The 13454-nt window shown below is 43.6% G+C and overlaps 1 protein-coding gene across 1 annotated transcript in view; it reads left to right on the forward strand.

Moving 5' to 3' along the window:
* Window positions 1-12513, forward strand: part of lancl2 (LanC lantibiotic synthetase component C-like 2 (bacterial)) — a 27258-nt gene extending 14745 nt beyond the window's left edge. Inside the window, exons 5-10 of the mRNA XM_031873671.1 lie at window positions 80-227; window positions 2134-2280; window positions 3297-3479; window positions 6395-6571; window positions 7452-7524; window positions 10518-12513. Coding sequence (XP_031729531.1) covers window positions 80-227; window positions 2134-2280; window positions 3297-3479; window positions 6395-6571; window positions 7452-7524; window positions 10518-10594 — 805 coding nt within the window. The 3' untranslated portion in view covers window positions 10595-12513. The remainder of the gene's footprint in view (window positions 1-79; window positions 228-2133; window positions 2281-3296; window positions 3480-6394; window positions 6572-7451; window positions 7525-10517) is intronic.
* Window positions 12514-13454: the final 941 nt, after the last annotated feature.

A 13454-nucleotide genomic window follows, 5' to 3' on the forward strand; every position in this document is an offset into this window, starting at 1 on the left:
GTGTGTGTGTGTGTGTGTGTGTGTGTGTGTGTGTGTGTGTGTGTGTGACCGACCGACCGACCGACCGACCGACCGTCAGGCTCCTCCAGCTGCAGCGGTCCGTGCTGAGTCCAGACTCCGAGATGCCGGATGAGCTGTTGTACGGCCGAGCCGGCTACCTTTACGCTCTGCTCTACGTCAACAAAGAGATGGGAGCTGACACGGTGGATGAGAGCACCGTTACCACGGTAACTCCCTTAGTTTAACAGTTACAGTCTCCATCTTTCATCTCCAAGTATTTTGAAGCACAAGCATATTGCATTGTCAAGCAATTCAGCACTAAGTGTGCTCTGATCTGGAAATAATTTTAAAAATCCTATCAAATCAGACGTTATCACGAGTTGCTCATGTCTCTGATTACAGCTGATATGTTGATATCTGTTCTGTTGGAGGCTGACCACAGTGACATCAGCCACCATATGCCACCACAGGGTTCATTGTTGAGAATGTCTTTTTACAGTTTTGTCACATTTGAGTTATTTCATCATCGCAAGCTTTGGTCTAGTTGTAGTCAACAGAAACCCGAAGCTTCAGTCAGCATGTGTAACGGAGTCTTTGGCATTTCTGTACTGGAATTTCTTGTCACTTATTGGCCAAAATATACGCCGATACCTCTAGTTTACGTCCACTTAAGTGACTTCATGAGCAGAAGTGTCTAATTTCATACTTTTATTTTTAGTTCTCTTTGACTGTTACAGCTTGTCAGTTCATTTACAATCTGATAAACACTGATGAGGAGGTATATACAGTACTCTATATGTTGGCCAGGCTCTAATGTTCGTACATGCATAGACGGTGTTTGAGTTTCTGCTCTTCCCTCTATAGAAGAGGAGGTGAAACTGCTTGGAAGGTATCTCTAGACGGCAGGCTTTCTTTTGTTCTGTGAGGCTGCTGTAATAACCATCTGTTAGACATCGAGTTGGGACAAAAGTGGACGAGGACCAGGGCACTGAGGACACAAACACATACAGTGGATAATAATCTCTCCACACTCTATTTTAATTATTTATTTAAGCGCACACACACACTCGCTGCAGAAAACTGTGCTGTCCACTTTTGGTGAAGTGCCAGGCCAAAACACATATACTGTGTACCCACACACACACACACACACACACACACACACACACACACACACACACGCGCAGTGTGACAGAAGGGCTGAGAGAGTAGGCAGCAGCAGTGGGCTCCCACGAGTTTCTGATGGAGAGTTTCCGATAGAGGCTTTGTTATGACTGATGAAGGGACACGAATGTAAAGCTGTAAAGCTCCAGTTTCCCTGCAGCACCGCTCTGCTGTTCATATACCCGTCACCACCACCAACACACACACACAGCAGCACTCTGCACGCTATACCAAACAGTGGCTGCGCCCCAGGGTGCTGTTTAGTGTGTGTGTGTGTGTGTGTGTGTGTGTGTGTGTGTGTGTCTTTAGTGTTCATATTTCTGTCTGTGGACAGATTTGGTCAAAAGAGATACAGTATCATCACAACTCTGCAAGATGCAAATATACTGTATACATATATAAAGATGAAATCGTGCTTTGGAGAAAGGAAAGGTGTGTTTGAGGCGGGATGGCAGTATAGATGACCAGGAGTGAAGCGTTGTGTAAATGAACAGTTGGCGGGCTATAAATCTGCTCTGTCATTAAGGAGGCAGTGCTGCTGCAGCAGAACAGTTTGCCTTTCTTTATCATTCACTCCATCTTGCCTGGGGACAACATAAACTGCTGACTCCCAACTTCCAGCCGCAAGACACGCACACGCAACCATGCATACACATACATGTATACTGTACATATACCTGTATATGTGTGTGTGTGTATATATGTGTGTATCTATATGTATGAATGTTAAAAGCTAAACATAATTAGATTTGCTGAGGGGTTTGAAAGGATTTTGATCCAATAAGCAGGTTTGATTGTGGGCTAAATTCTCTTTGGACATTCTCCACATGAAACACCAGAGGACACAAATATTAACGCTGGCAAGACGTAGGAAGTCAGTTCCCAGAAAGAGAACTAACATTCTGCCAGGACGCTGTCAGACCAGTCCTCTCCACTATAAAAACCTTTTCCTCCCACACCAATCCTCAGGTGGCAATGGCCATCGTGGAATCGGGGAAGAACATGTCGGCAGAGCAGAAGAAGACGGAGCGCTGCCCCCTGCTCTATGAATGGCACAAGAAGCAGTACATCGGCGCTGCCCACGGCCTGGCTGGCATCTTCTACATGCTCATGCAGGTGAGACGGGGGTCCATTGGCTGGTCAACGGTGTTGCGACGTCTTAGTCAAATTTTAACTGTGTGGTCTGAACAAATACTCAAATATTTGATACATGCCATGATTTAGAAAGACTTGTATCACGCAGTGTGTCTTGTGCTCTGTAGGCAAATTTCTATATGGTTAACATCTGTAGTTACGACGCTAGTGCAGGCTAGTCAAATTTAGATTTATTTGTCCTATATATCTATTTGTTATTTGGATATTTGTTTCCAATCTTTCAAAACAAAACTCACCCAGCTGTCGGCCTGCTTAGTAGCGGCTGGCGGTGTGTGTGTGTGTGTGTGTGTGTGTGTGTGTGTGTGTGTGTGAGAGAGAGTGTGAGTGAGTGAGTCAGTTAGCAGTAACTTTAGTGGCTAGCCAAACACACCGTCCAAAACAATAAAAGTGAGTAAACTGTTTCCCCCTCTGTGTCTCTGGGACACAGAGTAGCAGCTGGGGGTCTGAGAGGCACTCGGCTGTCTTATCCCTAGCGACCCCTACCAGCCGGGGGACTGTTAGGAGTAGAAAGGGAGGAGTCAGCAGGCGGTCGATTGCAGTATAAAACAGGCAATAAAAGGTGTTTTGAGAAAGTGAGTGAGTCACCAAAACTGCAAGAGGGCCTTGAGCGTGCAGCAGTAACTGGCCGCCAAAAATATGATGCAGTTCGCTGCGGCATTCTGGTACTTTGTTTGCCAACTTTTTAAAATGAAGACCAGTAAACACCAGAATGTGTTCCAACCCTAATTCTTTCATTTCCCCTTTAAAGAATGTCCACATTCAGTGGACATGAGGTTGTTGTGAACCAGCTCATACGACGTGTTGTCAAATCAAAAGTGCGTATAGGCATCCAAACACCAGCCTGCTGGGACTCTCTGTGCCGGCTTAATTTGAGTTGCTTTGGCCGCCGAGTGTGGGCGTCTTGTCTTTTATGTGTTGGTTGTGTATTAACTCTGACAGAGAGGACCAGCGATAATTAAAACTATCTCTCTTTCCAGCCGGGAGCAAAGGTCCACCCGGACGTTCTGTCGGAGCTGATCCGTCCCAGCATCGACTACGTCCGCCACAAGAGGTTTCGCTCGGGGAACTTCCCGTCGTCGCTGAGCAACGAGAGCGACCGGCTGGTTCACTGGTGCCACGGAGCGCCCGGTGTCGTCCACATGCTCATCATGGCTTATAAGGTGAGACCTGCTCATGCATTGTGCCGTGTGGTCAAAGCTCTCGCTCTGGGAAACCACCCTGGTCCGACACTGACACCTCGTGACCAGGCTGTGCATGGACGCTATATTTAGAAATGTGGTCGAATCAAACACACACTTAATCTTGTCAATGCTCACCGTCTGAGAAGATGATCGAACACAAATACTCCCCTCCTACACCCCGGCTATCTTTTGTTTGAATAGCATGGCCACACACACACACACACACACACACACACTGCAGTAATGCATCGTAGGCTGAGTTCTTCTTTTCTTGGCACATTAGCAGCTAATGGGCTAATATCTTGGCATCCCCATTCTTCTCAGTAATAGAGAGACGGCACGGAGAACAAAGCACAGTGGGAGACACAATCTCTTCATCACCGTCTCACTATGAACAGAACACCGTAGATCTGTTGTTTTTCACCAGACTGTGATGTACAGTGAACCTGAGGCTGCATGGTGGCAGCATGTTCACAATACTGTTGGAATGTGTGACTACAGAGAGAAGTTCCAAACTGTTAAAGCATTGTAATTGTCTCAGACTCACGTAACGCTGGCAGCATCTGCGGTAGCGCAGGAAGATATGGGAAGGCTGCAGGGAGTGCCACATCATTGTTGTTGCTATGCAACACAGAGCTTGTCGCCGTACCGGCTATGCGACTCATTCGCTCACCTTAAAGTTCCCGTGTATGATGCATTTCCCTTATGAAATAGGTCTCGTCTTTTAATAAGATTAATACAATAATCAGTGGGCCATGGTCACGTCCAGGGTTGTTATGCAGTGCAGCATGCAGCTGAGGGCTGCGGCCGCACTGGAGCCTGCGCTGCCGCTGTAAGGGTCGGCCTTGTGCGGGGCTCTGCATAAACGCACAGAACTTCAAATCACAAAGGGGATAATATCGTTTCAATACAGTACATGGAAAAGAGAGAGTTGGTGAAAATTCTACTTGAAGTGGGAAAAAGAGGACTCTGAGGCAGCTGAAGAGGCTTCATCCCAATTTAAGATGGTCTCGTTCAAGAGCATCTGACAGTGAGTGCTTCTGTGGTTTGTTCCATTCACTGGAGATGTTTAGGAGTCAGTATCGGGATCCACCGTGGCATGTTTTGATGGATCCGTATGGGCTAAAATAAAGCCGATAATAATTGATCCTCTCCTTCCTAACAGCTGCAGGATTTCACAGAGAATGGACCGCGTGCTTCTGTGGTTCCAACAAATCCAACAGAGTGACGTGTCTTATTTCTACCCGAGTGCTTCACATCGGTTTTGGGAGACAACTTCTTCCAGTTAGACCTTCCTTCATGTTATAGTAATAATTTAAGTTGGTCAGCTTTAAATCAGGACCTCCAGTGTTTTGATCAAGTCGCTTGTGAAAGTGAAGAAGTGTGAGATGGATATTTAATCCACATTTAGGTGAAAATAATCGGATCAGATGCCCAATGCAAAAGACTGTGATCAAGATCTGGGCCAAAGAAGCTTCATTATTATTATTATTATTATTATTATTATTATTATTATTATTATTATTTACCTAAAGTTGTGTTTCAGGCTGTAACTATCACTTATTTCCATTGAAAAAGTTTTGTATTTTTAGTTTGAAGGATTAGTCTTTCATTACAATAGTTGATATTTAATGTCCTGATTGAAATCAGATCCACTTTTTTTTTTTTTTTTTTTTTTTTAGGATGCAACTTGTTTCCTGCCTCTCTGCTTGTCTTTACATGACACAGCAGCTCCATGAACACAGGCTGCTGCTTTTCAAAGTCCTGCTTCCTCTTGGAAGCCCTTGCAGACCTCACACATGTCTGACAGGTCGACTCTTTTCTGCTCTCCAGGGAAGGATGCAACACACCGACCAGCCTTCTGGTGTCTCGTACGGCCGCAATGATACAAGGACTCATTCTGGTTGTTTAGGTCAATGCCAAGATATACAATTATTGTTGTCTGTGCATTCGCCCTTCGGTGTAATGTCTCAAAGAATGGATTGCGGGCGCTGAATTGCCCCGTCTCAAGGTCCAATTCACAGAAGATACCATTAATGATCTTACAGCGCAAACGTGCCCATAAAGTTTTGCAGCCGAGTGCAATTTGCCCTTTTTTTACAGATGTAAAGTGAAGAAATAATTAGTTTATTTACTAACCTCGTTTTTGTAATGGCTCTGCAACAGCCGTGGGAGGAGGTATTATGTTTTGGGGTTTGTCCGTTCGTCCACTCAATTCTCATGAACGCAATATTTTAGGAGCTCTCAGATTTGGCACACACGGTGAACTGATTATAACTTGGTAGCCAAAGGGCACCGTGACCTCACAATTCATTAGCTAATTATGACATTTTCACACAATCTAACAGGATCAAATGACAGTTTTGGACAGACATGGATGTGAACTGCAACTTGACTAGTTGGTGGAAGCATACAACCACGAGGAAGAAATTCTCATGTATTTTCCAAAATGGCATGCAGGGGAGCTTTATCCATTTAGTTTTTTCTCACAGCATCCCAAAATATATGAACGCTGTAACTCCATGTGACTATCCAAGCAGATTTTTGTGAATTAGCCTGATTTCTGTGCCAAATATCATTTAAATACGTGCAAATGGCACAGAAGCACTGAGAGCTCGTGCACTTCACCCTTTGCGGGTGCTTTGAGGATTACACGTTTCTTTTAGTCTTAATTGTGCAGGTTTTGTAAATTTGAACCGAAATATAAGGAAACAAGCTGAGAAGACAACTCCCAATCCAAAGTGGACAAGTTGTTGAACAACATTATGAATTGTGATGAGCGCTGACGTCTTGCCATGAATTTAAAGTGCCAGTGCATTTTGACAGTGGTTGTTGTGAGCTACTCCTTTGTCCCAAGTGTGACTAATGGTTTGGCTTCATCCGTGTCTCCCCAGGTGTTCGAAGAGGAGAAGTACCTGAAGGAGGCTGCAGATTGCGCTGAGGTGATCTGGCAGCGGGGCCTGCTCAGAAAAGGCTACGGCATCTGCCACGGCACCGCCGGCAATGCCTATGCCTTCCTGTCCCTGTACAAGCTCACCCATGAGAAGAAATACCTGTACCGCGTCTGCAAGGTAGGAACGAAGTGTTGGGCTGCTTTTGGAGGAGCTAAAAAACCACCGGCAGCTATGTGAAGTCTGGGTCATGTCCTCAAGTGATGTCACTTGAGTCAGCGGTGTTTGAGAATGACAAAACTCCGGAAGTGTGGAATCAGAAATAAGTGACCTTACCAGACCTCTGTGGCCTCACACAGGGCTCATCTCTGCTGCAGGCTACTTTAGCTTCTGTCTGTGTTGCATTGTGGGTAACGTAGGCGCCAGGTTTTAGAGAGTAAGAAGAACACGTGAAATAAAGAAGTCGATGCATCTTGTTCTGTTGCATTGAGTTTGATGTTTTGATCTGCAGAGTTCTCTAATGAGGCGTCGGCTAAAAGGTTGAGATATCAGCAAAGGGTGATGCTCACAGACGAAGAAGGTGGGGCTGGTTAACAGGCTGCTGATTAAAGTCGTTTTACAACGTAACATCTCATAGTTTTCTGTTGAGACCTAACAGCCTTCACACAAATGAATATATTATTTTGGTTCTGAAAGCAGCTGGAGCTGCACTGTGTTATAGCTGCATTAGTATTACATAACAGGACTGCATTAGCAGTCATTAGCAACCAGTAGGCCTAATGGTCTACTGTCTATTGATTGGGTTGCATCATTTTACAAGCCTCCTTCCCAAAATCTCAGCAGTAAAGCATACGAGTGTCACGTTGTCCACAGCTTAAAGAGAACCGATGTCTTGTTGCTGACATAAAGGACACATCGTGTGTTGTTGGTGGCACTGACCTAATCAAGCAATAACTTGATGCCTCATTTTATTTCTTCTCTTTGGCATATTCTCAAACGTGTATGGTTGATCGTTGCATTGATGTCTATAAACACATTGATATTACCTTCCTCCTTCCAGTTTGCCGAGTGGTGTTTGGCCTACGGGACCCACGGCTGTCGCATCCCAGACAGACCCTACTCTCTATTTGAAGGTACCGACTATTAATCATGCAACTTTTCCACCACACTGATTTCAAATCCGCTTTGACATTTTGCTTCCCTTTCAAGAACCACCCTCTTTTGAATCGATGTAGTAGCGGGCCTGCAATTTGTGTTGGGGAAACACGGTCTGCTGCTAGCTATTCTTCCATCAAAGGCCAATTACACAGCACCCTGTGTATCTGTTAGAGTGGCCTTTCAATTAGCTGTAACGAAAGAATGAAGGACCCGCCTGGCAGCACAACACAGCAGAAAGTCCCAGTAATGAACCACTGACGACACAGAAGCAGCAGGTCTAATTCTGATAGTCTACATGGGCATATGGAGATGCAGAATACTACTTATTTGTTTTTCAAAATAACCAATGTCTTCTTTTACTAAAATATGGGAAGAACTTCTCTCATAATAACTTGCAAATAGGAAGACTGAAACGTGTATTAATGATGAATACTTTTTTCATTAGCTGATTGGATTCATTCATGCTTCCAACACTGGTGGTGGTAGAGACCTGTCAATCACTGTGTAGCCCCGCCCTAAAGCATCCCCTGCTTTATGGTCTGTTTGACTCTAAATGGACCATAATGTACTAAATGAACATCATGCTGTATTGAAGAAGACTTGAAACTAGAGATTGAGACCATAAACTCATGTTTACAATGTTTACTGAGGTAATAAATCAAGAGAGAAGTAGAGTCATTTTCTCATAGACTTCGATACAACCAGAGGAGTTGCCCCCTGCTGGACACTAGAGATAATGCAGCTTTAACACATGGATTGGCCTCACTTTTCAGACCCGGCGGTTGCTGCTTGTTGTAGACCTTAATTGTGTACATCAGTTTCTATAAACCAATAGTAGCGCTGCACTTAAGGCAATCGGTTCAATTCAAACTTGACTCACAAAAGAGCCCATAGCAATAAAAACAAGACTAAAGACATACAGGTTAATACCACAACAATTCATCATGACATTTGAATAAAAATAATACCTCAAATGTAGGCCAATGTTTTCTGAGCCTGGATATTTTCGACGCTACTTGCGTGTTTACATCCTTATTGAACAGCATTTCAGTCAAGTGTAGGGTCAGAAGTGTCGACCATATTTCATATTACCTCTTACATTCTTCACTCTAAACGTCTCATATGTTAGTGAGATAGTTTTGTTAGCTGGTTCAGTCTGATACACAACGATCATATTAACTGTCAGGAGGTTTCAATACTTAGAACGAGCTTGTGTTGTAAAGCCTGTATTAACTTAGTGTTAACTCAGCTAACTTAACCTGTGTTGACTTTATGGAATCCTACAATACATTTTAGCCAGGTAGTGTTTGGTGATTGCCCTTACCAGTTATTATTATTATTATTATTATTATTATTATTATTATTATTATTATTATTATTATTATTATTATTATTATTATTATTATGTGGTTGCTGGAAGAGTGACCACACTCTAGCCCAGGCATGGGCAAACTACGGCGGGCCATATGCGGCCCGTTGGGCATTTTGATCTGGCCCGTCAAATATTGGTACAAAATTGTCCAAACTAAAATAAATACTAGGGCTGGGCAGTATACTGGTTTTAATTTACCATATGAAATGACTTCTTCATACACCATCATACCGGAGCATAGCTGAAACAACTGTTGTCTGTCTTCAACAGGCAGCTAAATATATTGTTCGCTGCTGAAAGCTCTGCTGTCGGAGCTAGTTCTCTTATATGTATTGAGAGGGAACCCTAGTCATGGTCACAATTTTATAGCACAATTAACAACCCACAACTAACGCTCTTTAACAGGACAAAACACTACGACACTACACTAATAATTGTATATTTATAAAATTTCACCGCCGAATTGCATGCTGGGTACAGCTCACTCGCGAGCCTGCTAGCACAACAGTCTGCTGACAGCTGGGAGAGGCTCCGTCGCTCCATTAACGTTACATTAAAGAACAGAGCGATGCAGGATGAACAAAGACAGACCGGAGATGCACCGATAGAGTTTGACACATATGCAACGCTGATTACCGTGTAACATGTGTGGTATTTGTTATAAATGTACGTTGGTACATATAAGCTGTACATGGAGGGGCTTAGGACCCGGTGGAATGTAGGTGAAGGAAACAGGAAGAGACGTAAGACACGCCACACAAACAGCTGTTCACCGCTCGTCACGATCCTGTAGACCAGTGATTCTCAACTGGTGGTTCATCGCGGACCCGTTTTCAGTGGGTCGCGGGCCTTTGCTTTATGCAGCGGAGTTATTCACGCTCCTTTCCAGCATTTACGGCACTTGTTCAGCGGTGCAGGAAAAACATCGACCAATGCGTTGTAAATCACGTCACATGATGCAGTTTAGCCAATAAAATAAGGGTATTCTGATACGTTTCCTGGTGCCAGTGAGATGTACCCACACCATGACACAGGGGAGAGACAAGGAAAGACTTAACACAGCAGAGCTCTTACAATGTTAGATGTGAAAGTCAAATACCTGTAAGATCCCTTCAAAGAAGCAATTTGCTAAAATGAACAGTCTTTCACTGAAAACATTAACTTTTATTAGTGGTGCAACAGATCATAAACGTCATGATCCGGATCGGAGTCATTAACGTCAGACCTTGTAATTAATCCGTGGTTCACATGCGAGGGGGGACCCATACGGATCACAGATCAACAATGGTCTGTTACACCACTAACCTTTATTGATCTCTAGAGGGCGAACTCTGGTGTTGCAGCAGCACAAGGACAGAAAAAAAAGTGGATTAGGAGAGAAATGTGCAAAAATATATACACAATAAAAATCTCAGGGAAAGCAGTTGACATACAGTACCAACGACCAGTGTTGTACTTCTATATAATTAGTTCACACGTTTCAAACAATGGTTTATTATTGCATAATGTCTCCAGTGAGAGAGCAGGAAACTACAAAGTTGACTGATTGACAGCGAAACCTGTAGCTGGCAGTAATGGACGTGTTTCTCCTCTCAGGTATGGCAGGGGCCATCTACTACCTGTCAGAGGTGGCAAACCCCGAAGCCTCCTGCTTCCCTGCCTTTGAACTTTGACCCGCCAGCTGACGGGGGACGAGGAAAGGGTACGGGGACAAGCTGTTTCAGACAAAACTCGCGTCTTTGCTGGAAAGCTAGACAAGGATGTCTTTGTGATGCAGCTTTCAGCCTTGGTCATGTGTAAGCAGTGACCAAATTACACTGAAAACTGAGAAGAGTGAGTGCAATTGATTGGTTTGGTATATATATGGTTTGGTTTGTGAAATTGAATCCAAAACATAAATGGGAGATACATTTTGGACAGGACTATAGGTTGAATGATCCAGTGAACATAAAAGCAGCTGCTGGACTGAAGAGGACTGTTAATGGATGATTCTCTTCCTGAAGATTGGACATCCTGTGGGGCCTATCGTAGGACTGCTGTCAAAACGTCCCCTGTCACGCTCCAGAGTGTTGGAACGAAAACCCCATGTCTCTTCCTCACCCTTTTACAAGTTATTGCCAGCTGGCATGGACACAGAAGAACACACTCTAAAACCTCAGCCTTTAATATCACAGCACCCAGGCCAAGAAAAGAGGGTGTGGAGTGAACTAAAGCGGTTGTGGTATTTTTATGCCTCTGCATGCTCACTGTAATTGGCTCGTGGTGCCTCATATCCTGTAGTGATTTCCTATTTGTGTGTGTGTGTGTGTGTGTGATGTGTCATTTCTCCAGGTATTTGTCACATAGTGGGGGGAAAGTTTCTCTGTCCTCTTTCATTTCATGAAGAAGTCAACTAGCTTAGTGCTAGGTTTAATAGAAGCTAAACAATATATCAGCTGTTAAGTCAAACTTGAGGAGTAACTAATCCAAGTGCCCAAGACGAGCGACTTTGAAGCAAATTGTACATAGTGGCTAAATGGTGGGATTGTAACTTCAGGGGCCCTCTCGGGATGCCATTCCCCCATAGACTTAGATTGGGAAAGAGACGTCGGTAACTTAACAGATAATTATTTTTCAGTAAATCAACTTCCCAATACCAACACTCAAATAGCTCTTATTTTATGCATTAGGTTTTAAAAGATGGAAAAGACTTAAGACACACCCAGTTGCATCTAATTTAGGCAATTTTCCATTACCAGTGCAGCAATTTGCTACAGTTCTACAGAATATAAAAGAGCACCACATGAACTGTTGGCCTTGGTCTACGTAACTTCAGTATGTAGCCGGACTTTATTACTTTTAACTTGCCATTTGTGACAACTGTAACCCTTTCAATTAGCTTAGCTGCTAATCGCTAGCATGCTAACTATTGTTATTAGTGTTAGGTAAGTGCTTTAAAGGTTCTGTTATAGTGACAAAGTATAAACTCATACAAACATTTGTGAATTTGAGTTTACATGCAAGGCCGGGATGTGTGTATGCTAGGGATTAACAGTAGTGCTAGTTATGTGTATGCTAGGGATTAGCATGAGCAATTCATTAGCTAAATGAAAGGGTAACAGCTACTCTTCACTAACACTCATCTCTCTACAGTCTAGAGTTGGGAGACGTTGAATACGTAGAATACTTTGCACTGAAATTTCTAAATTTGGCGCTGAATCCATCAACACCACCACCAAATACCAATCACTAAGTCCCGCCCCTTGACTGCAGACTGGCCAATCATAGGGTAGCATAAGACGGCTCCGACCATGGTCAGACAACTAATCGTCTCTCATGCAACAGTTTCAGATGTTCTTCATGTTCAGGCTGGTTTAAAGGATTTGGAGCTGGTCATGGTTAAACGTTGCGTAACAGTGATACTCGTTACCTGGAGAGGTTGGAAGGAGATGTGTTTCTAAAATGTCACATTTCTATGTAGAAACCTGTGGAGCTAACATTAGCATAGCGTTAGCACTACACAAGCTACAGAAGGTATACTGAATGTCTACACATGCTGCTTTTGCTTTTTAATTATTGTAACGGTGAATAAAGAGCTCCCTGGCTACAGGAACACTGTTGTTGCTTAATTTCATCGTCTGTTGTCTCGATTGCCACATCACTTTTACACTGTGGGCTTTATTTTTACAAATATACCTTCATACATTTCTGAATAGTTACACCAGCATAGCGATGCCGGTCTGAAAACATCTGACCAGTAACACCAGCTCCACCAACCTGGCTGCTCACCTCTCCACCAGCTCCACCAAACTGGTCTATCAGCTGATCACAGGAACTTGAATAAGCTGGCCAAACAGCTAAATCTAGCAAGACCAGCTAAGGTTGGAGCTGGTTCTAGCAGCTACAGCAACAGTTTCGTCTGGCTGTCTCTGCCAGAATGGGCCCTCATCTGCAACCTCCAATCAGGCCCAGATTTTGCAACCATAAAACAGGACACAACCCGTTTTAGTAGAAAAATAATCCTAAAAATATTAGGGACTCAAATTCTCTACCTGGTTACAAAAACATATTTTAAAAAAGGTTTCATACCTTCCTGACAGCCATAGCAACAGTAACTATGGAGGGTGGGTAAAGCCTTGTGGGTCTGACCTGACATTCCATGACATCATAGCAACAGTAACCGTGGGCGGAGCTAAGTAAGCAGTCAGTTAAGATTCTAGAGCCTTGTGGCTTTGATCTGACATTCCATGACATCAGTGACATCATTCTTCTGGCTTTGGTATGTGCATAGTTTGGATTAGACAGAGGAACATTTGTTAAATTCCTCCTTATACCAGTGTATCAGTTAGTACTTTACATTCCTGTAGTCTGAGCCCAGCTTTACAAAACAAAAGAAAATGGATAGGTTACATCAAATCATAGATGCATTCAAGAAAACCTTTGAAGACTCACAAGAGGAAGCCAATAGATGTTATCAGGACCTCTCCCAAAAAATAGAGAGTATAACTAAATTCAACGACTTTTCACAAGACCAACAGACGGCCAATTGGGCCG

Source organism: Anarrhichthys ocellatus, unplaced genomic scaffold (genome assembly GCF_004355925.1).
Source record: "Anarrhichthys ocellatus isolate YVR2014 unplaced genomic scaffold, GSC_Weel_1.0 scaffold73, whole genome shotgun sequence".
Lineage (NCBI taxonomy): Eukaryota > Metazoa > Chordata > Actinopteri > Perciformes > Anarhichadidae > Anarrhichthys > Anarrhichthys ocellatus.